General features: G+C 39.5%; 1 protein-coding gene across 4 annotated transcripts in view; it reads left to right on the top strand.

Moving 5' to 3' along the window:
• The window catches only part of AFF2 (ALF transcription elongation factor 2), a 323604-nt gene that overhangs the window by 8997 nt on the left and 289768 nt on the right, over nucleotides 1–24839 (top strand). The window contains exon 1 of one of the 4 annotated variants that reach the window (XM_064426943.1): nucleotides 23718–23964. The exons of the other annotated variants lie outside the window; for them this stretch is intronic. Coding sequence (XP_064283013.1) covers nucleotides 23942–23964 — 23 coding nt within the window. The 5' untranslated portion in view covers nucleotides 23718–23941. Of the gene's footprint in view, nucleotides 1–23717; nucleotides 23965–24839 lie in introns of those variants that run through there. 4 annotated transcript variants of the gene reach the window in all.

Genomic DNA, 24839 nt, shown 5'->3' with positions numbered 1-24839 from the left:
AATAGTATTTACTTCTGTGGTGATTTGCCTTTTTTTCTTTTTTTTTTTTTGTTCAGGTGCAAAGCATGAGAGAGAAGGGCCAGCTGTGTAGTTACCTTTATCTGGTCTTTCTGCTCACTTTTTCATCTTCCTGGGTGTCAGCTGGGAGCTGCTTTTGACATTTTCTCTATTCTGAACTTCACTCTAGCTACATAGTCCTTCACTGTCTTGCTTTACAGTGTTACCTACAAGAAAAGCAAATGGTATTGATTGTGCCATAGCTGATATGCAGAGATCCTTGTGTTGGATGCAACATTTGTGCTGATGATATCAGGCACATGTTTAGAAAAATGGGGTGATATTTCCAGCCAGAGACCCTTCAACCAATACTGATTGTCTCTGCTTTACCTCCTTTTGTGAAGTGAGAAGTGTAATGTCTCCAATTTTTACTGTTAGACATGCAGAGATGTCATTGTCATCACCCCTCCTTACACAGTGGGGAATGGGAAGAGAGAAGTGAGTTGCACCAGGACTCATCGTTGGTCAGGAATGCAGCTGAGTTCCACTTCACTGCTTGCCAAGTCTGATGGGTATATTTTCCTATTCTGTGGGGATGTGATGAGGTTAAGTCCCTTAATGTTTATGAATGTTTACGGTGATAGAGGAAGACAGAAACCTAGGCAGATATATTAGAAGGGGTAAGGCAAGCCTGTAAAGAGAAATGGTGGGATTTGGGCAGTGCAAGAGAAGATAATCAAAGCAGAGAACTCTTCTGAAGGGCAGAATTTATTTATAGTCTGTATACTTCATGTAATTTGCCCTGCTAGTATAGCTGGACAGTGAAGGCCACGGACCTTTTGGAGACAGAACCATCTTGTTACTCCAGAAGACTTGTCATTGACCAGATCTTATAGCAAAGCTTTGTATATGCAGCTGTAGCATAAGTAAACGTCATCTCTTGGATGGTTCACTGAATAGTACATCCACAGTTTTTCAGAAGCATTGTTGCTCTTTGAGCCAGCTGCCTTTGTTTTTAGCAGATCGCTGCTGCTTTGTTGGTTAACCCTGGGCATGAGTTTTCTTCACATATGTTATTAGACTGAGCATATTTTCTATTTATACCACTTGGGGATACAAATTACTGTGTTGCATTCAGCTAGCATGAGGAAAAGTACACCCTTGTGATTGGACAAAAAAAGAATACAGGGCAAAATTTTATTCTAAGGTCCTTTCTTTCAAGGTTCAAGGGAAATCAGGCAGGAAAAACAATTCATGGTCCTTATTTTTGTCCCTGAAAAGTAGGAGGTATTTTCATATATGTGTTTTAATAGACTATGTATGCTGGAATTTGGTTATGAAATTAACAATGTACTTTGAAGAAGGGAACAAATTTTGTTGAAATCCTGTGTATCATTTTTAGGCAATTAGGGAGATGATTAGTGTTGTACATACTTGGAAGCATTGTCTTTGTGGCTTTGATAGTTGTCTGTGGGCCAGTAAATTTGTGCTAGAGGGCTGAGCTGGAGGCCACTGCAGCTGATTGAAGTTTTTCATTCATTTACTAAACTCTAAACCATACTTAGCCACAGCTTCCCTTTCTTTCTCATTTCATTTTTGGAGCAGATGACCTTTACCTACTTTGTGGTAGAGCTCCAGAAATATTATGCAATCTATTGCAATGTTTTTGTTGCTGCTCAGTGTTCCCTTCTCTCTTTAAAGAGCCCTTGCCCAAACTGACTGTTTTTTAGTGTGCCCAAAGAGGGATCATAGATAAGGGAATATAATTAAAGAGAGTTTTGGTATTTGTGTAGGGAAACACCTGTGCTCTCATTCAGAATCATAGCTCTGTCAGCAGGACAGTGAGCATGTTTGGATCGTAGACCATGACTAGGTGTTATCCTCATCAGGATAATAAATAATACACTTCCCTGTCACTTCACTCTGCCGTTTCTTTCCCCATTACCCAAGACAAGCTGTTGTGTGAGAATTTTGCCTGGTTGTAGACTGCTCATGAATCTTGTAGTACGTGACATGCAGACATCTAACAAACATGACTAGAAACTGCATAAAATACACAGACATAACACAGAAGTCATATGTTTGAAAACACATTAGAGCTCCACAAATAACCTGATATCTAGGAGGCTTTTTTTCCTCCTATGTATCTATAACCAAAAATATTCTGCTAGCTGCCTTTCAACCAGATCAGGGTTATTTTAGATTTTGTAATGATTCTCGCTTGTGTAAACTCACACAAGCTGCCTGCAAATTCAACTTCAATGATAAAAGGTCTCATCAAAAAATTGAGGCAGGCTAGAATGTTTGGTTAAGGTTTAATATCTTTCTAACTAATTATAACGCAGTGTCTATATGCACTCTGGTGTCTGTGGAAAGAAAAGGAACAAAAAAGATACTGTTCCATTGTACTGGGTCTTTTGTAAACAATTACTGGTTAGGTTGATGTCTGAAGCAAGGGGAGAGAATTGATAAACGTGTTCTAAAGGGCTTGAAAAGTTGAATTGAATTCTAAATGTAGATTAGGAATAAATGATGACAGCCAAGCCAGCATTACCTCAGTTGATTAATTTATAAGGATACTGGTCAATGATTTTAACCAACAGCTATGCATAGTAGAATCCTAATGGGATCTGTCTGTTAAGATTACATAAAGTAGAGCATTTGATTTATTTCATAGCTTTCCAACGCGCCACTTTAACTTCATACAAATAATGCATTAGTCACACTGGATAAGATGGCGTATTGAATAAACTTGTGATTTTGTCTGCTTCTTATAATCTGATTTTATAAAGGATTAAATCTGTTTTAGTAGTTTATTCATATCATAAAAGAGATTGTCGGTTGAATGAAATCTTTACATCTGCCACTTTCTATCTCATTAGAAAAGACAGTAACATAAAGTTCCTCGTTTCCTCCCAGTCTGTTTTATCCCCTGGTGTGTCTGAGTGTGTATATCTTCCGTACATGTTTGTATATTATAATGTCAGTGTGTTCTCAGAGTTGTGGTTAAGAATGCGTCACGGCTTTGGAGGGATAATACCAGGGGCTATAAACGTTCTGGCCAAGAACATACCCAGCCAGGAACAAACAGGGATGTGGGCAAAGGGTGACTGTCAAAAATCTGAAAGTGATGGCTTGTAGCAGCATGGCCACGTGTGTGTGTGTGTGTGTGTCAGAATTCAGCAGGTGCTCCAGTACCCCCAGCCCTTCAGTGTGGCTGTGCCTGTGTCACTGGGCACCGAGCGTGCGCTGAACGATGGGCGGGTGTTGACTTAAGCCTGAAGCATTCCTCTGGACTTCAGTGTGAATTGTCACTTGTGATCAGCTGTCTTTCATCTGTCACACTTCCACTGGTTTTAAAAACACTCTTCTGGTTCAGATGCATGGTTGTTGATTTTATTAAGTTAGTATTTAATGGAAATCTAGGCATTTTTTGTTCACTCTTGCAGGGGGGTTTATTTATTGTTTGTGTATTTTATTCCTTTTGTTGAAATGTGTGTCACTGACAGGATGCTGCTGTTACAGCTAGCACTTGCAGACCTTCAAAAAGTAGTATCAGTAGATCTTTCCATAGATGTTTTCTTATTTGTATGTAAGGATCTTGCAATTTTTATTTAATCTTCTTGAGTGTTTAGGGCCAGACTTGGCCTTCTGAATGTGAAGTTGTCTTATATTCTGGTGTTGAACTAGAAGGTACTATCCGGCTCTTTCAGTTGTCTTTTTAGTCAAGGCAGCTTCTGAGGATCTCAGTTCCCCCTTCTGAAGACTTGCTGAGGACAAAACTTCATTCACATTTTCATTCATCGATACATATTTTAGTTTAACTGGCTCTGTCATTTAAATCTGGTCTGCTTTGCCCACATACTTTGATTTGATAGGAGTGTTTTGATATAAAACGAGTGGTCAGGCTCCTCTCTAGGTCAGGGATCCTCCTGCAAGCTTTGGTTGCAGACACAGTGGGAGGGGGGCTTGTGCTGGGCTTGGCCTGCCAAAGAGTTTGTACAGAACTATACACATTTGACTCTCAGCACAGGACTGGGCCTGTCTCTGACTCCAGCAAGCTTCTTGAACAAGACTTTAAGACTCACATATTGTTCTTCATGCTTTGTTTTAGGAGAAGTGACAGCAGAGCTTAGCTTTATTCTGGGTTGGCCAGTGTCTCTGCAGCAGTGCTGTGCTCACTGCTGAGCCCTGCACTCACAGCTGAGTCATTTTGTGCTTAAATAATGTTCCTTACTGAAATTAAGGGGAAAAACCCTTTACTTTTCACGGAAGTGATTTGGTCATATGCATTCCCATGATGCAGAATGGTCCTCAAAAGGGCAGTAAGGTTTGCTGAGGTGGAGAGTTTCTGGAGCCAAATCTGGGGATAATGCACAGGTTGATTTGCTGAGGGCAAATAAGGGGCACTGTACCCAAATGGAAACTTCCTCAGCTAAATTTAAGTATCCTCTGCTGTAGGGTTACCTGCACACAATGAAGCAGCTCTAGTATTTGTGACCTTGCCTAAAAACCATGTGAATGAGAAGCAGACACAGCTCCAGCAGCACTGGGGGAGATGGACTTTGCAAGGAGCCTTCCCCAGCCACCCTCCTTCACATCAAACCTGGACTGCTGGAGGTGTCATCCTGGAGCTGGACATGGCAGCAGCCCACATCTATTGCTGCTATCAGAGAATATCCAAACCTGACATCTGTGTGCACAACTATTTAAATGGAAGTATTTGTCAGATTCCTCGTGCATATAGTAGCATAATTTTGGGGGTGAAAAGTGTGTGCTCATTATGTATTGTTCTAATTGTTATTCAAGAATGGACCCACAGTTTGGTAATACACTGAGTACTAATGTCACCTTCCAGCCTCCAGTTAAAAACTTATCCTGTGAGATGGTTGCAGCAAGAAGACACAGCTTAAGTATTTAAATATGAAAGAGCAGTGCCACACTGTTCATTTTCAGTGAGGAGTACTGACTCTATCTCTGAATAAACAGAGAACAGCTTTTTATGAGAGATTTTTGTTGTATTTTATTTGGCAGCTGTCTTAGTAGGAATTCTTCAATAGTATTTATTGTATTTTGTGCTGGTAGGGGTGAGAGCCAAAGCGGAATCTGAGCAGTTTTACTTGCTTTACTCATGAACAATAAGAAAATATTGCTGTATTAATTACTTTTGTGCTTTATTGGCAAAAATAAAGAGATCCTATAATATGAAATTGCTAATATGAGAAAGGCTTTGATTTTCTCATTAGCACAGGATATTTTGCATCTGTTCTGGTTCACAAGTGCATTGTCGGCACTTAAATAATAATAATGACTCAGTAATGAATAAGAATAACAACAAATAAGCATGTGAGTATTCAGGCAGTCAGGCACCCTCCGGTGTTTATCAGTAGGTTGGTTTCGGAGGTCTTGCAAAATGAGCTGTTCCCATATGCCCATTCAGATTTTCTTAGATCATTGCACAGCCCGGAGATTCATTTTGCTGCTGACATGGCTGGGTTATATACAAGCACTTTTTTTCATTGTATGTCAGTAGTAAAGTGCTAAAGTTGAAATGGGAAATGTTTCTTCCACTTAGAGATATTTAAGTCTCCATTTTTCCTCTCCATTTTTTCTTTTTTCTATTTTTTTGTGTGTGAATAGAGTCTTAAGTACCTTATTGTTTTGAATTTGTGAAAATACTAGAGCACTGGATTGTTCTGCCAGTCTTTCAAGTATGTTCTTAAAAACATAGCCTGGAAACACCTTCACTACAGTTCAACTCAGCTTGTATTAAATTGTCTCTGCCTCTCTTGGTACTCTTACAAAAACAGAGAATGTTAAAATAATGTTTGCAGTCTATCTTGAGCGTTAAAAAGCCCAGGAATCTAAAATGAAGGTTCAGTTTCTGATTTGACTTTTGGTTTATAGCACTGTCTCACCTTCTTTAAAGTCTCTTGCCTGCTTGTAGAATATGCCACAGTGCAATTTATGGATTTCATTTCTCTCCAGGTCTTATCTAATATCAAATATTTAAGAATAGTGATAAGTGAAGGATAGCACGATACCCCCTTTATTGTTAAAGCAGTGGCTAATTTTGTCAAAGTATATTAACTTTTAGCTTTATTCTCAGAATAATTTGGACTAATGATGTGGCTTCATGGTTATGAGTTTAAGAGAAAAGGAAAATGATCAGTTCAAGTTCGGGGAAAAAACCCAGCAATTATGCTTTGAGTAACTATTTTCTTAAAACACTACTTTGCACTGTAAATTATACCCTTATGACCCTGCAGCTCAAGAGAGTTCTTAAAGTTCTGGAATGGCAGGCAAGAGGGCATCTTCTGTGTGAAGAGTCTAAATTGTACCTGTCTGTTAATGCCATTAAAGGACTACCTTTAAAACACGTTATCAAAAAGTGGCCTTATTGATTGCTCCAAGTGATACTTGCTTACAGAAGTCTGTTTCTTTTAAAGTGTATTTCAGCAATAGATCTGAAGCAAAGGAAAAGAAAAGTTGATTTTTTTTTTCCTTGTTGGAAAAAATTATTTTTGGTCCCACAGCCCTCAGCTATTCATGGTAAAAAGAAAACAGGAAGGGAAGAATAATTAAAAAAAAAAAAAAAAGAAAGCAAAACAGAACACAAAATAAGTCCTCCTCCTCCAATTAAAACAGTTTAGCCTTGGATAAGCCAAAAGAAATTGATAAAGTAAGTAGTTTAATAGCACATGACCTGTAAAGTACTTAAAGTGATCTGTGAATGGAAGCTACCCTAAGCCTGCTTCTTGTCACAGTAATTTGTCTGGTTTAAGAGCAGGAAAAGTGGGTCTCCTTGGCAATACAAGAGCAAGTAGATCACTAGGTGAGATCAGATAGGAGTCTCTGGTGAGACTCAACTACAACAAAGCTCTTCTTTGACACCATTTCTACTGCTGTTACTTCTCTTAGTAAGTGTGCTAATTATCATGAACCTGATAAGGCTTATATTAATTGACTGAACTAAAGGTAAATTTTGGTTAAATAGAGACTAGTTCAGTAGACTTGACAGGTGCTGATTTGCTTAACTGCTATATTCAAAGTGATGGTATGCTTCAAACAAAATAAATAATCTAACCCTTGAATTTTGGGGTGGCTTCAAATACTCAAGTTTTACTCCTAAAACAGAAGAAGTTTTCAGAATATCTTCTGCCTTTCTCCCCTGTCCTGTGACGTTTGATGAGAGGACAGTTAGTTCTTACAGATTTTGTACTGCAGTGGAATCCCTCTGCAGCCATTTGTCGTATTTGCATGGCACAGAGTAGCATGGCCTGTTTTTCTCCTGACATTATTACAGTAGTAAATGTTAGGAATTAAATAGCAGCACCAACCAGTGTAATGGGTGTAGGGTAGAGGTGGAGTTCCAGTTAGAGGGTGCTCTGCTCTGGGTGGAACCTTTTGGGCAGGTGACCTCTCTCTGCCTCGCTCTGAGTGTTTGCAAAATGGACACTGGAGTATAAACTTGGCTCTAGAGACCCTTTAGGGCCTTGTAGTTGTGAAGATACATAAAGACCTTTCAAATAGCTTTAATATGTCCAACCAAAATGGCATCAGTATGAAAATGTTCTTCTTTTACTTGAGAGGAGGGAATTTGCTGGTTAAATGCTCAGTATTATAAATGGAGACATGGAAATGGACATGGAAGAAGCAAACATGATACCTCTTAACAACAAATGTCACAGACATTCTTGGGAATGCTGGAATATTTATAGTATATTTTATGTATACCATAGGCATTGCCATTAGTGCACACAACCTCTTCAATTTAATTATCAGGAGAGCTGTCACGCAATAACACACTGCAAGAACAATCAGCTTTTATCATTTCACAGCTACATTTTATTGCTTTGTAAGATATTTTAATTTTTTTTCCTCTTCTCCCTGCACATGTTCATGGGTGAGGCAAACAGCTCTGGAAACTGGTGTCCTCTGCCTACCAAGTGTCCCTGGCAGAACAAGGTTCTTCCTCTGCTCAGGTCTGGCTACTTCCAGAAGGAAGTTGGAGAATCCCTTATTCCTCTACTTGTACATTGTCATCTCAGTCGTGCTTCTAGGGACTGACTTCTATATTCATTCTTGCTAGGTAATATTCTCCTTCCCAAAACACTCCCAAAGCAATCTCCCACCAATCCAGAAAAGGCAAATGTATCGTGAGACTTGTGCAGTGTCTTAGGTGTCTGTAATGTCACTGAGAAAGGGGCTGGAGTCATTGCTCAGAGCTGGTTTTGATGCACGTGGGATAAAAGTAGCTGAGTGGTTTTCTGCCCTGTGCACACCACCTGTTCCAGTGAAAAGAGGAAGCCTTAACTGCTTGTAATGGTCATGAAACTAACTGCACTTTACTGAGACATACAGGTGCAAATAAAAACCCCCAGTCTGAAAGTACATAAGGTAAGAAATTGACTGTTGATAAATTACAATACAGCTGCACTTCTTTGCAGGGTGAGGATAGTTTATTTCTCTGTGTGTCCCCTTCTCCATTAATGCAGGGTAATTATCACACTTTAGTTTGGATTGCAAGATCATCACATGCTTTTACTGCAGGCAGTGCTTTATTGAAACTATCCTGCATTATGTCTACAAAGGTTGAAAAAAACAGAGGGGGAAATAGAATTACTTCCTGCCTGAGGAACATGCTGCAGGGCTTTTTTTTTTTTTTTTTTTTTAGTTTTGTATTCACTAATTTACTGTTTGTTCTAGAGCAGCAGTGAGTGGGAGTTAAACTTTAAGTGCACATTTGGCTCTTTAAAAAGACATTTAGTGTACAATTACTGCTGTTTACCATCTTATAATTGTTGTGTGTTTAGGCTTAGTCAGGCTTAGGAAGATGGGTATCTGTAATCTTTGAGGGCTACAACTCCCTGTCCTAGTTTTTACAAAAGAGAAAGTAATTATAGATATTGAGATGGATACAGAGATAACATAACACTTTGTGCTGTGATGTTTTAGTGATTAGAGTAGAATAAACACATAGACAAAGAGAGAGGTTGTGGTGAAAGGTGCTGTATGTGGCTGCAGTTTCAGTCAGTGATATTTGAGCGTGATACTCAAATTGAGTCTGGGAGTCAGGGCTGCTCGTCATGGAGCTCCCAGATTTGCTCTTCTGAACTTGCACAGGTGCAAAGTTTATAAAAAGCTGGGTTTAAGAAAGGGGCTGTATTTGTAGTAACAACTGTACGTTACACCACATCAGAGTAAAAGTAACTGCAGTCATGCTTCAATTGGCAGCCAGGTGACAAGGGTGTCAGCAGGCCCAGTGACAGGGGAAATGTCTCCATCAGCCTTTTTTGGTTGACGTCTTTGTTAGATAGGAAATAGAAACCTCGATAATTGTATATCTGGGAAGACCCAGATCTGCAACAGGATCTTGACAGGGCTTAAAGTGTAGTTTATGGGAGCAGCCAAGAGTTGGAAGGTGCAGCTCTTCCAGTCTGAAGTCTATCACAGGAAGAACAATTGATTTCAATTGGTTTCAACCTGCTATGTAGCTTGTTGCTCAGTAAAACTGTCTTTTCAATAATGCATGGACAAAGCACTGGAGAAATATGGATGAATCCAGGTGTAAAATATGTAGACACTAGTATTTCCATTTCTTAGAGTTATTCCACATCTCAGAGTTACTGAGATGTGGTCTTTGTGGCTTGGCAAAGGATACCTTGCTGACATACATTGTCTGGATTTTCTTCACAAGGAGATGCATCTGTGAGGAACAGGCTGAGATGGGTATTCGATGCCTGCAGTGCAAATATAGGTGAAGTTAAATGGGTTGATCTTGCTTTGAACTTGAGTGGTAAGAGCAGTTGTGTGAAAACAAAATGTGGCAAATATGTAACTGAAAATGCCATAGTACTTGAAAGGCATGAAAGGTAGTTAAAAAGCATCATTAGCTAAAACAGTATCTTGTTCCTTTAATTCACTTTTATGACCCTCTGTAATTAGAGTACATAGCTCCACTATTTTTCTTGAAACAGAATATTATTGGATTTCAGGGCAGTCATCTGAAATTTTTCACTTATAAATAAAATTAATGCTTTCAGCTTTATTCGTCAGTAATGTTTTTAAATTACAGGTGCTCTAGAGAAACAAATCTGTTTGAGGGCTATTTTGTAGCTGAAAGCCTTTGAGAAAATATTCCTATCATTCAAAAAAGATCTGAGGCTCTGAGTAGGTATTGTGACTGTCATATTAACTTTCAAACTTAGAATGCAAAGGACAACTAATCCTTCCCTCCTTGGTAGAAGTCATAGGCTGCTTTTTAACTTTCTTCACCATGTTTTATGTTTAATGTAATTTTAATGAAAAGGTGGATCTGGCATTATAAAGTTGTTTGTTGCTTCTCTTCTGATGTTAGAATGATAGGAATTCTAGCAGTGTTACTTTTTTTTTTTGGAATAATATTATATATATTCTGCACTTAAACTTTTATCTTGTGTTTAGTCCTATGTGTTGAAATCCATGACGCTTTCTTTGGGCTTTATCTGTATCCTTTTAAAATCGAGTGATACTTTTTTAACAGGCTGTAATAGTCTCTGGATTGAGACCACAGAGCTGGAGTACTTGGGTGTTACAAAGGTGGAAAACAGGGAGGGAGGTGGTGAAGATCAAATCCACCCTCCCACTTAAAGGGTGGAGATAAAGCCTGATACAGTACCCCACCTCTCCTTGATAAGGCTGCTCTGGCTGTGTTAATGCTGCTCCTTCTCGCCGTGTTGAACTTCACCCACTGACATTAAATCCTCTCTCATAAGTGATTGGTGTACAAGCCTACTCTGTGATTTCCAGGCGTGTCAAGGGATTTAGCTGTACAAGCTTTTTCTTGTACTTGAAATGCAACTTTTTGATAGTAATAGGAAGCATGGATCAAAATGTATGATTCATCCTTCTTTGTACCCATAAAATCCTGTAACAATAGGCAAGCTAATTAATATAGTTAATTAATTTGTTCATAATAACTGGTAGGAGAAAACCGACCACCCACAAACCAGAAATCCTACTTTTTAGGAAAAAAAAAACCAATGCCTTTTTATGTGAATCCAGTTGAGTTTTTTTAAGACTGAACATTTAAGTGGGAAAATACATTCCTCCATAAAGTATAAAATTTCAGCAATTTTATGTCAGTACTGGCAGAAAATTTTTTAATTTAGAAAAGAATCATTTTTGCCAGTGGAGGAGGAAAATAGTTTTGCTTTAAGAAATAAATCTGAGCATCTCTTAATAAACACTAGCTTTACTGTGGTTTTTATCTGTATGTGCTTTCATAAAAGGTTCTTTTTAGTGCAATGCACATTTGCTTAAATCCTGCAATACCTTAATGCCTTTCATGCTAGTGCATCCCAAGGCACTTTACAATCTGTAAAGTTAACATTAGAAATGCAGCACATAAAATTCCCTAAGACAATCCTTTTTAAAATGCTGAATAAAACATCTTAACTGTTAAGTTTGGATTAAATGGCCCAGCAGTTGGTGCATTTTTTCTTTCTGTGGAAAATATGTTTGAAACAAATGACTGAAATGAATAAAGGCTCTGTAAATAATATGACTTCAAATGATATTCATGGAGTCCAAAATCTGCCATTCTGCAGGAGGAAGTCTAGACATGTACAAAGTTCAGCTCTGTTAATTAAGAGGGAGCAATACGCTGCAGTGAGTCAGAGCAATTTTATAATCCAAATGCTGCTAAAAGGGACTCTTGTCAACCTCAAAATCTTACTTGTTTTGTAATCACTGGGTAGGGAGACTTGCTGGCTGAGGAGATACATGTCTCTCTTAGGCTTGAATGCAGTCCAGCCTGGTAGTGACCAGAAGCTGCTGCCATCTGATAACTGTTTGTTAGGCTATGCTAAATAATTGTAGTCTCCAAACAGTTCCCAATGTCAGCGTCAAGAAAAACCCACCCCCACGCTTGGCACTAATTATTGCCCTCGCTGGCAGCCCCGGCGAGGAGGCCAAGGCTTGACTGTTGTTTCCCCTTTCAGTGCTCGCAGTGGTCCTGCTGAGAGTGTGTGTGTCTGGTTTGTGGTTAAACGGTGTTCGCTCTGTTTTCTGCAGGGCTGCCAGCCCCGTATCTTTTATAAGTACTGATTTTTATCGTTATGAAAACAAGATCCTTCATCGTCTTCTCACTCCACCTTTAGGTCTGCTGCAACCTGATTTTTTATATTGATGCATTTTTTTTTTTAAGAAGAAAAACAAGCAGAAACAAAAAAAGAACAAACCAGCTGAACAAAACAAAAGCTGTGGCGGATATGAATTTGTTGTGCTGGATAAGATGAGGCCAGAAAGAATCAGTGCTTTTAAAAGAATTTTTTTTTTTTCCAAACTAAAAGAAATAAAATGTACACTGAAAAATAAAAACCAAGAATAACAGCCAGCTGATAGCAGTGGAATACATAAGAGAAAGAAAAAGCCAGGATTATGCAGCCTCAGAAAGAGCCAACAGATGTTCAGGGCGGGTTAGAAAAACAACATGATCAACAGGACGAAAGCTGCGACAGATCTAAACAAAACCCCAAAATAGATGCAATTCTAGAATAAGCCTGAAAAAGAGAAATCATTATAGGCTTTCCTCAGCACAGGCACTGGTCTCTGATAAAGCAAGATTGAAACTTCTCAAAAAGGAAATTTATACTGACGTGGGTTTGCAACTCCATTGCTAGAGACTTCTTGCGCACCTCTGCCAGTGGGTAAATTGGAAACAGGCTAAAAATGAGCAGTCTGTTCCTGAGGCAGCAGAGGTGCCTGAAGTAAGAGCTAATTGATGGCCCTGTAAAAGAATGGTGTGTTTTTTAGGAATGGGAAACATAATTGCTGTATCACTTAAAATATTTTTTTTTTTTCATTTTACTGGATGATTTCAGGTGAAAGCAAATCCACACAGACCATGTAGTTGTATACAGTGGCCTCTTGCCCTTGGTGCAGAAAGATGTATTCCCAAAGTGAAGGCAATGTGCGATGCAGGTACAGGCAGGTGTGTGTGATGAAGAATGATGATGAGGATGCCTTGCTGGTACAGGAGTCCACTGGGGAGCCAAATGTGGGTGGAGATGGAGCACCTCTTTTTCAGGAAACCTGTGTTTTTGGGGGCTATTCTGCTGCCTACCCTGAAGTGAGCCCACAGTTGCTGGAGCCAGCCCAGGCTTCCTGCCTGTGACTGTGAAGTGCTATTTTGAAAAGACAAGTGTGTACGGATCCGGTGAAGTTGTCTGAATTTTAGTAAGATGGACTATTGCTGTATCTTTATCATAATATTGGAGAAGCACCTGAATGAAGTACCTCGACCATGTGATGTGGGAATGACATGGTTTGGGTGCCTGTGTGTGGACAGACCCCGTGGCACGGGCACCGTGTCAGGTGAGGCTGCCCAGGCTCACACCAGCCTTCCCTGGGCACCAGGAAACCCTCTTGAAATGCTAATCGTTGAATCTACATTAATTTGTATAAATTATGCAAATCAGCAGTTGCGCACCGCTGTGGTTTAGGTGGTTCTCATGCTGTACTTACAACTTCACGTTGGGCTGACACGGGTTTTATTCACTACAATAGATGGTTTTCCTGCACAGGGCTTGGAAGGCAGCTGTCGTTGGGAGTTGGGTGTTGGTATTGTTGGTGCCCTGGTGTGCTCTCTGCTCATGTCCAGTCTCTTCCTGCCTTGGCACAAAGAGAGGAGCTGAACTCGGGGCATATGTTTCCAGAAGGAATCCAGTTCTGGCTTTTCAGATGAAAAGGTTAAAGACTTTGACACGAGATAATTATAAAGGGAAAATTAATCTTTTCTTGGATCAAAAATTATTGTGTAAAAGAGTGTGTAAATTATGGCATGCAAGTTAAGTAATGGCTTTTATACTGAAATCTGGAATTACGGTGATGAAGGAGATGATGTCAAACTGTGGTAATTTATTTCATTTTGGTTTCTCAGATCTGCAGTGAATTTAGGAAATTCAAATTTATAGCAAGTGGATCTTTGTAAGAATTTCTCTGCAAGAATGAGGATACTTTATGTTACTTCCACAGAGGTCATATTCATACCATTATTCAAGCTAGTACTTCCAGTTAGAAAGTTCCCATGTATGATTTGTTCCACTGGCTTCTGGAAGTGGATTTTTCAAACTTTAAATGTTACTACCTCATTTAACTTATATCACTGCTCTTCAGTGTTTGAACAGGGATATGGTGATGAGCATAATGCACTATTTTGCTAATGAACCATAAAACCTTCCAAGCACTGTTTACTTTTTTTTTTTTTTTTTTTTTTTTTTTTTTTTTTTTTTTTTTTTTGTGTGTGTGTGGAAGGTTTGGGATTTGGTAAATTTCTTTCCAAGCCATGCATAACTGTAGTTTTTGTTACTGCACTAGAGTGCTAAGAGCTCAGTTAGATGTTTATCTGGACAAAAATTGAAGTTCTCAAGATATTAAGTCAGATGAAATACAAAGGCCCGATTTTATTCCCAGTGGAGGATGGTTATGAAATGGTCATAAGGATAATTCACCTGTGAGTCCCAACACTTCATCCAGAAAAGGACTGTTGATGCTGCAGAGCACAGTCTGCCTTGTGCTAAATCAAAACCTGGGGTGCAGAGTCTTTCTGTGTTTGTTTAAAGAAAGAAATGAGCAGGCTATATATCTGCTGTATCTAAACCCTGCTCTTTTGTAAACAGAATGGCTATTTTTGAACCCTGAGCAGGATGTTTCTGGTGAGGGGATAATGCAGATGGATCCTTGCGTGCACACAGGCGCACTCCGTGTTTATCACTCAGGGAAGGGGCTGTGCTGTCGTTCATTTAACTGGCAATTCTTTTGTGGTGTCAGTATCATTTCCTAGCAAAATTGGCTAAAGGAATTGTTTCAAACACAATAGATGTTTTGAACTGGCCTAATTACTTACTCAACAGCCAATAACTTTGGGAATTGTTTTCTATGTGAATTCTAGATACAAATTGGGATATCGTTCCATTTGTTTAAAAAAGATTAAGCCAATAGGAGAAAAAAAGATCTTTACCCATTTTCACTGAGCAGTGAAGTTTGAATATACAGCTTGCAATTGAAACTATTTTTTTCCCAAAGCCTTTGAGGGCTGTTTCTCAGTCTAGTGTAAACAATTTATTGTTAAAGTCCTAGAATATTTGCATTTTAATTAAAGACAATTTTAATTAAATACAAAACTTTAATCAGAAAAGCAGAGTTTAGGCAGATAGTGTACTTGCATGCTAACCAAGCTTACTCTGAGGGGACCTCTACTCTGTGTAAAACTGGTTTCTGTGGTACTTTAAGCAGGAAAGTTGTAAATGTATCTTCCTTGCCTAACTTACCTACAAATTGTAATCTCCCTCCTGCATCTTTTAACTGCAGTAAATATTCTTCTTAGAGCAATTAAATGAAAGAGGGGGTGATGCAGAAATCTTAAAGGGGCAGTGAGCAGGAAAAAGTTCACTTGGAACTCCTAAGGACGTCTGTAAAGGTAAATGTTAAAATTACTGTTGCATATTTTGAATATTTTGCATCAATTATGTGTTCAATTTTTTTCTTTTTTAATTTAAAGCATAGGCAATTTGGTGTCCATTAATGTTAGATAATAAGTGTGATATCTGGAGTGTCTGGGCTTGGTAATGCTATAATGCTAATGCTAGAACAGCATCTGGAGTTGACACCCAGCGGTTTTGCCCTGTTCTCTGTGCCCAGTCGTAGAAGTAGTTAGGACCCTAACATGTATTAGGGAAAGTTGCTGCCTGCCATGATGTAGTGAAGTCAATTCTGAGGTCAGACTGGCAAATGTATTTTTGGAGTTTTTCTCCTTTATTCTGATGGAAATTTGCCCAGGCCAAGGTGGCACACCTGGACAGTGGGAGTGAATCCTTCCCTGGTGAGCTGTGAACTGATCTGAGAATCACAGTGGTGGCTGAACCTGAGAGGTTTGGGGTTGTGGGTATTTTATGAGTTGGTTTTTATACGTAAGGTTTTAGTATCCTATGGTAGACAAGAAGTAGGTGGTCTTCTGTACCCCTGCTACCTGTCTGTTGGAATTCACTTAATTCTTTGTACATAATGATTAACAACTGAAATGATAAATAGAGGATATTTCATGTTTACCCATAGCTACATATTTTGAAAGCAGTACCTCTCATTAAAATCCCATTATTCACAAATTGCTTGTAAAAAAAACATTAGAATGCAGGTGTCACTCAAGATCTGTTTAGGACTGAGACTTCCGTTGTGATTTAGTATAATATTGGCATCGAGTTTTAATTCGAAATGGATATATAGCGTGCATACAGAAATATTTTTTCTTAGGCCTACAGTTACTTGCGGTAATGGCAAAGCAGTTAATATATTACCTTTGCTAACAGGAAAAGTGGTGCATATAAATATTTTCAGTCAATAATGTATTTTTAAAAAGGTTTCTCAGTGGGATCAGATTTATGTTGTCAGAAAAATTTATTCCGCTGACAAGTGCGGATACCCGGCACGTCATGTGTGCTGAGATTTACAAAGCAGTTTCTTCCTGGACGTCAGTTGGATGTGGTTATGGCAGGGTTATGTAGAGAACTGGGGAATCAGTCCAGGAATCCTTTTGTGCAAAATCCTGCCTTAGATTGGTATGATCCAATAAAGCTCTGCCTCTACATGTCCGCAGCAGTTTTTGGTAGCGTTAGATACTCGGGTCAAGAAGGGGCAGAGCGCTGGAGTCAGGATCTGTGGTGTGGATCTGAGAACAGAATCTTGCCTGAAGCATTTGAGATTTTCCTGATATATTAAACGGACCATTTTCCTCCTCCTGTTACTTATGTGTTGCTGCCAGCTGCAGTTCAGCAAGGTAGAAGTTGGAGCTTGCTCCTTTGGGTTCCACAGATAAAAAGTAGAGAATAATAGTACTCGTGTGTTAGAATTTGCCAAGTGTGCATGTTTCAACCGCTGTTGTTAAAAAGCCTGCATATTATTTGTTGTGCAAAATATGTATCTAATGAGAAAAATACGCTTGAGCAGAGATTTCATGTTGCACAGAGTAGCCAAACCATATAATGAGTTTAAAAAAAGCACAGTGCTGCTTAAATCCAGTTTAAAACTAATGATCACAAAATAACTTAAATTCAACTACTTGGAAAATTAAAAACTTTTAAGATATTTAAAAAAAAAATCACAATTCCCGTTTGTTTTTACAGTGCTAAGAACAGTTTGTGAACTTGTTGCATCAGGCTTGATATCTTTTGATGGAGCTATATTCAGTTACACTGAATTTTTTCCAAAAAAGTTTTAATTGGTTGAATGGAGTCTCTTCTCCCAAGATAGAGGTAGCAAAATCCAAGAAGGTTTTTAGCAGCTTAATTAGCTTGGTTTGTGAAATGATTTGGTAGAAGGGATGTCATGAAAAATTTGATATATCTGTGGTGACTTTGAGGTAACCCATCAGTTTTATCAAATACAGAGCCAGAATTTCGGTGAGTTTTTTTGATGTATAGGTGTAAAGTAAGCAGATTTTTTTCCGCTTCATTTTATGTCCATTTTGAGTAATTCTAGTTATCTAATCAGCATAAAATGTGCACTGCAGTTAAATAGCACTGCATGATTATACCTGATGATATACTTCTTTTTTAAAGGAAAAAAAAATCTAATAACAGGATTCCGTATTGATTGTGCTGCTAATTCTGCCTTGCAGCCCAGACTGGCAGAAGGCAGGTAGCTGAATTGTATTTAACGGTTTTATTGTGATGTGACTAAGATGGATGTGACATGGTCCTCTATTATTCGTTTGAGAGTGTGGACACTAATGAAGCCATTAGCTGAGCTAAGGCAAGTGAAGAAAATAGGGAAATTACCATTATTCTGAAGCCATTAAGTTGTAATCTGCCACTTTCTCTCCTTACTCAAAAAGGCATCTTCTTTTTAAGGCCTCCCTGACTGTCCTTTAAAGATTCATTAATTCATTAACTTTCCAAAGGAGATGGAGGAAACACAATTGAAATTTTAATCAGCTCAGTGTGTCATATTATTAACATTTTGAGTGTATCTGTATTCACTGTTGCACCACATCAGGTTAAGGTTAAATAAACTACATTACAGCAAATAATGTTCTGTTTCATACTGTAAAACATAAAATGTTGAAGGCAGAAATTGGTTTCATGGTTAAATTAAATTACAATACAGAGCTCATATTATAAATATTGTCATTCAAATGTATGTTCTTTGGAGGAAATGCAATGCTATCTCTGTGTTATTAACATTATTATTTTCAAAATATCCACAATTAGTCTAGTCTCTATGAAAGGTTATATAAAGCACTAAAAATTTTTATTTTATACATATCTGCTTTTACTATGTTCACACTTATGATCAGTGCTTTTCTTTAATATTTTATAAAGTGAGTGACTTATTTTAATGTCTCTCTCCAAATGGGTCATTTAGACATTAAATACAATTACAACTGCAAATTTTTCTGTTCATTAGTACTTTCATTTAGATGCTGTGTAGTGCTATTTTATCTGTCCCTACTTTTTTTATTATTGACAGAGTTCCCTTTTGCCTCAGTTGTACTGGAATGTCCTAGAGCACAGTGAGCATCTTCTGGCCTGTGCTGTTGGACCTGATTGAGAGACAGCCCAGAATCCATGAGTGCTCTTCCTTAAAAATTAAACTGCCCCAAATGTAGAGGGAGTGAGTGCCAGTCTGAGTGTGGGATCACTCCATTGATTCCAGATAACCAACAAGAACTTTTTTTTTTAGGGGTGGAAGCCTGTTTTGTTTTGGTCTTTTTAGTTGTGTTTTTATTAATGCCTCAGTGTAAAGAAGCCTGAGGTAGAGACTTTCTGGGAGATGTGTGATTTAAGGGCTTGAAACCCTTTGTTGCAGGGCTAGGACTCACCCATGCACAAGGGTATGGGAAAAAAAGTGTGGGAGCAATAAACAGGGATGCCACAGCCTGGAGGTTGGAGGTGAGATGAGGCATGAAGACAGAGGGAAGGTACTGGAGGCCTGAATGCACTGTTACTTCTGTGAACTTGAAGTTCCTTTCTGAGTTCAGCAAATTTCTTCCTCTTCTTCCTCTAAGTTTATGTTTGGAAACACTTTCCATTTGGTTTTTTGCTGTTTTGCCCTTGCGCTGTATCACACACTTTTAAGCAGTGATATAACAAAGCCTGCAAGCTTGATGTTAGTATTTATGCTAGGCAGGCAAGCCTGGTATAAATCTGAGGTGTTTTTCTTTTCTTTTTTTTTCCTAGCTGTGATAGTGTCAGTTTGATATATCACCTTTCATGTTGTGTTTGTACTTGAGGTCAGGAAACTTCTGAGTTGTGCCTATCATCAGCATTGTAAATACAAAGTAGCCTTTGGCACCTTAGTGTGGTGCCTTGCAGTGGATTTGTCAAAACAAAACAAAATCCCCTCTTTTGTTTTCCCCTGGAGTCAATTACACTCAGGATGAAGCAGTTAGTGACACCAAGGATAGCAGCTGAAGCATTGCAGGCTAACCTGCTTATCAGAAGTGCTGGCATTGGTATTTTCTACTATCACCGGCCAGCTTTACTGGTCCACTGAGAGCCTCTGCTTCCAGCAGGACTTGCAAAACTCATTAAAACTTCTTTGCAGATTCTTGAGCTTCCAGAAAGTACCCACCTAAATAATAAACTGATTCTGCAGTGTCAGTGCTGGCAGTTCCTGGGGCAGGACCCTTCTGCCTGTGGGGAAACCCTTTGGTCAGGGAGGTGGATTGGTGGTAGTGCCCTCCAGCCCTGTCCTGCATGCCCTGCTCCAGGGACATGGGCAGGCATGTGCCAGCCCCCATGCCATTCCCTGCCCCTTTATCTGGGACACACTGTCCATAAACAGGCCCTGAGTGTGTGCTAGGGAGGGTTCTTGGGCTTTAGAGATCTCATATATCAGTAAATGTGTGCGCACACTAGCTGCTGGGATTGCTTGTGTGCTATGATAATATCCATATATGCACTGTGTATACATATGCATGCTATAGGGCATTTATGTTACCAAATCATCTGTGTACAGTACATCTGTGTGTTCTTAAGGTGAAGCTTTATGGCATCACACAGGATGATGGAATTGCAGCTGATTTCTCCACACAACTGGAAAATGAGCTGGTGATCTGTGGTTTCCCAAGCTTCAGTACAGCCATGGCTTAGTAATGTAGCATCAGTTGCTTTTCTGTGTCTTGGATTTCAAAATGGTCTCTCTTATGCTTAAGTATATATAACTCTGTAATATGAAATAGTGTAACTAGACCTATTTCTGAACAAAGCTTTTGCTATTGTGCAGGAAAAGTTTGTTTTCACTCCCTTCTGAGATAGGTCAGCTCATTAATTTTGTTGCAGCTGCAGTGGCATAGGAAATGTGGCTCAGGTGTTCCCATATTGCTGTTGTATGTCAGACACAGGCTGGCTTTTGTGAGTAGAATTAGATTTTAGCTGTGTTCTGAGGAAAAAAAAATCCAGTGGAGAAAAATTAGCTATATGCCTCCAAAGCAGGAGAATGTACATAATGTGTTTTTGTTTTGAAGATAAGTAGATGTTCATTAAACATCAGTAGGTTAAAAACTGCTGTTGGCTTGGGATGGGGTTTCCAGATCTGTCTGCTCACATGTAAGGGTTGGGACCCAGTCACATCTGCTGTGACACGCTTTGCTTGAACAGAGCTTTCTTCCCATCTCCTTTTGCTGGCTGGAGATTTACATAATATATTCAAGTACAGTAAAAGGTCCAGACATCCTGGCCAACAAACAAAACATGCTCTGTACTTAATACTGCCTCAAATTTCTCATAACTGGTCTGTGATTATTCCAGTCACAAATAACCCCAGACAGCTTTGAGATAGAATTTTTCATACCGTTATGAGTTCTTCTGTAAATAAAGCAAATCCTCAGGAGTGAGTGTGAGGAATGGTTGATCCTGAAAAATGAAGAATAGGAGTGTGTTTTGAAGCTGGGCGAAAAAATCCACATGTTGCAATTTATTTATTTACATCCATTACTCTGCACTTCTCCAAGCACTGAAACTCGACCAGAACACAAGAACTTATTGCAGATCTGCAAAGTCCTGTACAGTGGGGACTGTTCTTAGTTATTGCTATCAGCAGCAATAAACGTAGCAAACATAAACCTCTCACAACAGCCTAATACATTCCTCAATTTGTGACTTCTCCAGCAGCCAGAAAATAGATGAACTTTGCAGTGGGCCTGAAAAGAGGTTATCAGCAAACTCTGGGTCTGCAGACTTGAGGAAAAGATCAGGTTTCAGTGTCCACATTCTTTGTTGAAAATACTGTCATCAGGATCTCTGAAGTTTTTGGGGGACTGGGGTCATAATTGTTCCTGTCTTTCATATGAGGAACAGGACTGGCAAAATCCAAACAAGCAGAAGTGGTACGGGCTAAACCCAGTAGACACTGGGTTTAGCCTATATCAAAATTAGCCAGCCACCCCTACAGACTTTGGAGCATCAGTGGCACTTCAGAAATAGCTAGGAGAGAGACACCAGTATCCTGTTTTGAGGTGGAAACCACAAAGCATGGCTGCATCTGAAAAAAATCTGTGACAGCTCTCCTGAATCTTTCCCAAGATCCTTAGGAGAGCTCATACCCTGTATGTGTTCAAATGGTGTTTCCCTGTTGACCCCAGCATTCCTAACTGTGCTTCAACATCTCTTGATGAAAGGGAGGTTCTGGGGTTTGGTTTTCTTCCCACTTCCCTCAAGCACATCCAAGCAGGGATCACAGTGCTGTGCCTGGAGTCCCCTGAATATACTGGAGTTATGAACTGCCCTCCTTGTGAACTTGGTCTGAGATGGAAATATCTGTGAATAAACAATGTGTATGATTCAATTCTCCCTCTCGTGGTCAGATGGGGCCCTTCTCACAGTCTTCAAGCACAGACATATTAGATGTGTCTGTTTGATGTAACTTGCATCTTTTGGAAGCCTCCCATGGCCGTAGTACAATCAGGATTTAGTGGGGAGGTTACTGATGGTTCTTGAAATACATATATTGACTTTTTGCCACACCATGAGTGGACAGATTGGAGATGTGAACCGAACTGCGACATTCCATGGAATTGTATTAACCTCTCCTGTACACACCTCCCCTAAGTGTTTCTAATTTGTCTCTGTTTAGGTGTTAAAGTGCTTCTGAAGCATAGCTCTGTTTATCATCCTCCTGGCACTCCTGTTGACTCCAGTGGGTGATACAGTGTGAGCTCTGTTGCTTTTCAAGGATGCTGCAGTGTCGTTGACTTTGACAGGAGCACTCCTCTAAAAAAATGAGAGGAGGATTTGCCTCTCTGTTATAAATCCCACTGTTTGGTAAGAAAAGTCCTGAGGATTTTGTTCAATGATATTTAAGTCTCCCCAGAAGGAACAAAACCCTACTTAAAAAAAAAAAAATAAACAACCCTGCACAAATGTACAGGATTAAGCATTCAAAAATCAATTCTTAATTATTGTTTAATTGATTTCAGATATAAAAAAAGAAACAGAAAAGAAGAAAAAATTTAAATATACTCTTTACACAGGGCTTAACAGCCATTTTCTGTCAATGTAGATGTTAGAACAATACCAAAATTCTGTCATGAACAAAGCCCCTGTACACCAACATGCCTTTTGTTCAGTTTTATCACTGAGGAACAGGAGTTTTACTGTATTTGTTTTTCAGATTTATGTCACGAATATTTTCTGTCTCATGCGTCATTTTTAAGTGCTGTTTACACTTATTTTCATCCACTAGCATGGGAAAATAATTGCCACTCTTTAGAACTCCTGTTAAATTCTGAAGCAATAAGTTTAATTGCTTATTATGTATTTCTAAGTAGTTGGTTTCCTCTAAGAATTGGCTAAAGATTTTCCTTGCACAGATCTTGACTCAGAGATTGTCCTTTAGCTAGAAAATATTGATTAGCTTTTGTTTGGCCCCTGTGGAGAGCACCTTATCTCTAAGACTGGGTTTTGTTACTATGAGGGTTGACAGAATTCAGATTTAACCAGGTGAAATCTGCCATGGTCAGTAAAATGTTAAAGGATCACTGTAATAAATTATGATATTAATCTTGTGAATTTTTTTATTTAATCAAAAAAGAGATTTTGGGGACTTCAAGCTGACTGAAGTAATTCATGCTAATTGTCTCATCTGCTTAGTATGTAATTTGTCTTCTATGAATATCAATGCCTACATTCATTTAATCTAAAATAATTAATGCCCAAACAATTAATAATGAGAGATAGAATCTGAATTTAAAAAAAAAACAACTTTAAAAGACTTTGAAATATATTAATAATTGTTAAGACCAAATGTAAATACTGCATTACATCTCAAATTATATTATCAGAAAAATTATACGAACAACTAATACAACATTACATGCATCTTTTTGCTATGCATGTGAATATTATTACTGTATTAGCAAGTGTACTGTGGCAGGTCAGGGATCAGATTTCTGAGCCATAGCTCAGGCCTTGTGCAGCTGAGTGCCAGGTCCTGTGGGCAGCAGAGCAGCCCAGGCTGTCAGTGGCTGCCTCGCTGATGTCAGCAGGGAGATAGGTGCCTTTGAAGAGTGATTCAGCAGCTCTCCGTGCTGACTAATCACTGGATTTAGCCACTAGCAAATGCAGGATACACGATGATGTCTGAGCTCCTGCCTTTTAGGGCTGGCATACGGCTCTGACTCAGGGTTGTATCTGCCCACTAATGATCTGGTGCCTACAGCCCTCTTCTGATGTGAGGTATCTGAGCCCATCTTGTCTCCTTGAAGGCAGCAAAACCCTCAGAAAGCGTTGCTGCCATAATAGCACTTTCTGGCTTTACTGTAATAACCTGGTGGCAGAGGAAGCATGACTTTGGGGCTCTCAGCACCCTGAGAGGACAGAGGCTGCTGCTCTTGCCAGCAAGAGGGTATCCTGGAGGAACCAGTCTCTATGCACCTGCCTGAAGATGAGCTACAACACAACCAAAAATGCAGCAGTCGCAGCGCCAGAAGTAAGTCTGATCCTGTAGCTTTGTGGCCCGGGAATCACCCGGGGAGGGTGGTTGGGTCTTTGGTTGGAAGTGTTTGTGTTTTCTAACTGGTAAAAATGGGACAGAATAACCAGGATTCCTACTTCTCATCCTGGCAGACAGATGTGAGCTGCCGTTGTGCTGTGGGAGTGAACACAATGCCTTTGAGGGGCAGCAGAACCTGGGTGACCGTGGCTTCCCCACCATGGTGGGGTGCTTTCCATCCCAAGCACTTCCATTGTCGCTGGGTGCTTTTGGTTTTAGCAGATCTTTCATGCTGCCTAGGAAAGAATGTTAAAAATGGGAACCATATTAAGTAAACGTGGAGGCATGAGCTGAGGAGCTGTCTTTGGCTCCCAAGATCTGCTGTGCTCACCTCTGCTCTCAGGCACACGTGTGACCTGGTGATGTGGAGGGTTAACCAGGTGTGGCTAGTGATGGACTATCACCTGGCACACAATTTAACCACCTTGTCTGTTGCTGCTGATGCCTTTCTTCAGTCAACGGGGGACAGTACACCCTTGGCCTCTTCTTTCTGAATGTTTTAGGACATTGACCTAGGATGTTCTTTCTCAGCAGCTTTCTGGTGGTCTCTGTACTTCAAAGAATCACCCTGCCAAGCAAATTGGTGGATTCTGTGTCTGTGTTGTTGATGTTAAATTTAATTTTCCCTAACTACAGGTGTGTCTTCAGGCTGTAGCATAGTTTGGCCATTCCAGTTCAATGGCAATAGCCTGATGTGCTGCTGTTGCCTGGCACAGAGGACATGTTCATGCTGGTAGCTGTTACAGTGATATGTTTCAGGTCTGGTTGTCTGAGCCAGAGGTAGTTTGGATTTTCAAAGGTGAGAGTTGGAA

This window comes from Passer domesticus, chromosome 7 (assembly GCF_036417665.1).
Source record: "Passer domesticus isolate bPasDom1 chromosome 7, bPasDom1.hap1, whole genome shotgun sequence".
NCBI lineage: Eukaryota > Metazoa > Chordata > Aves > Passeriformes > Passeridae > Passer > Passer domesticus.
This window is presented reverse-complemented; position numbering and strand designations above follow the sequence as displayed.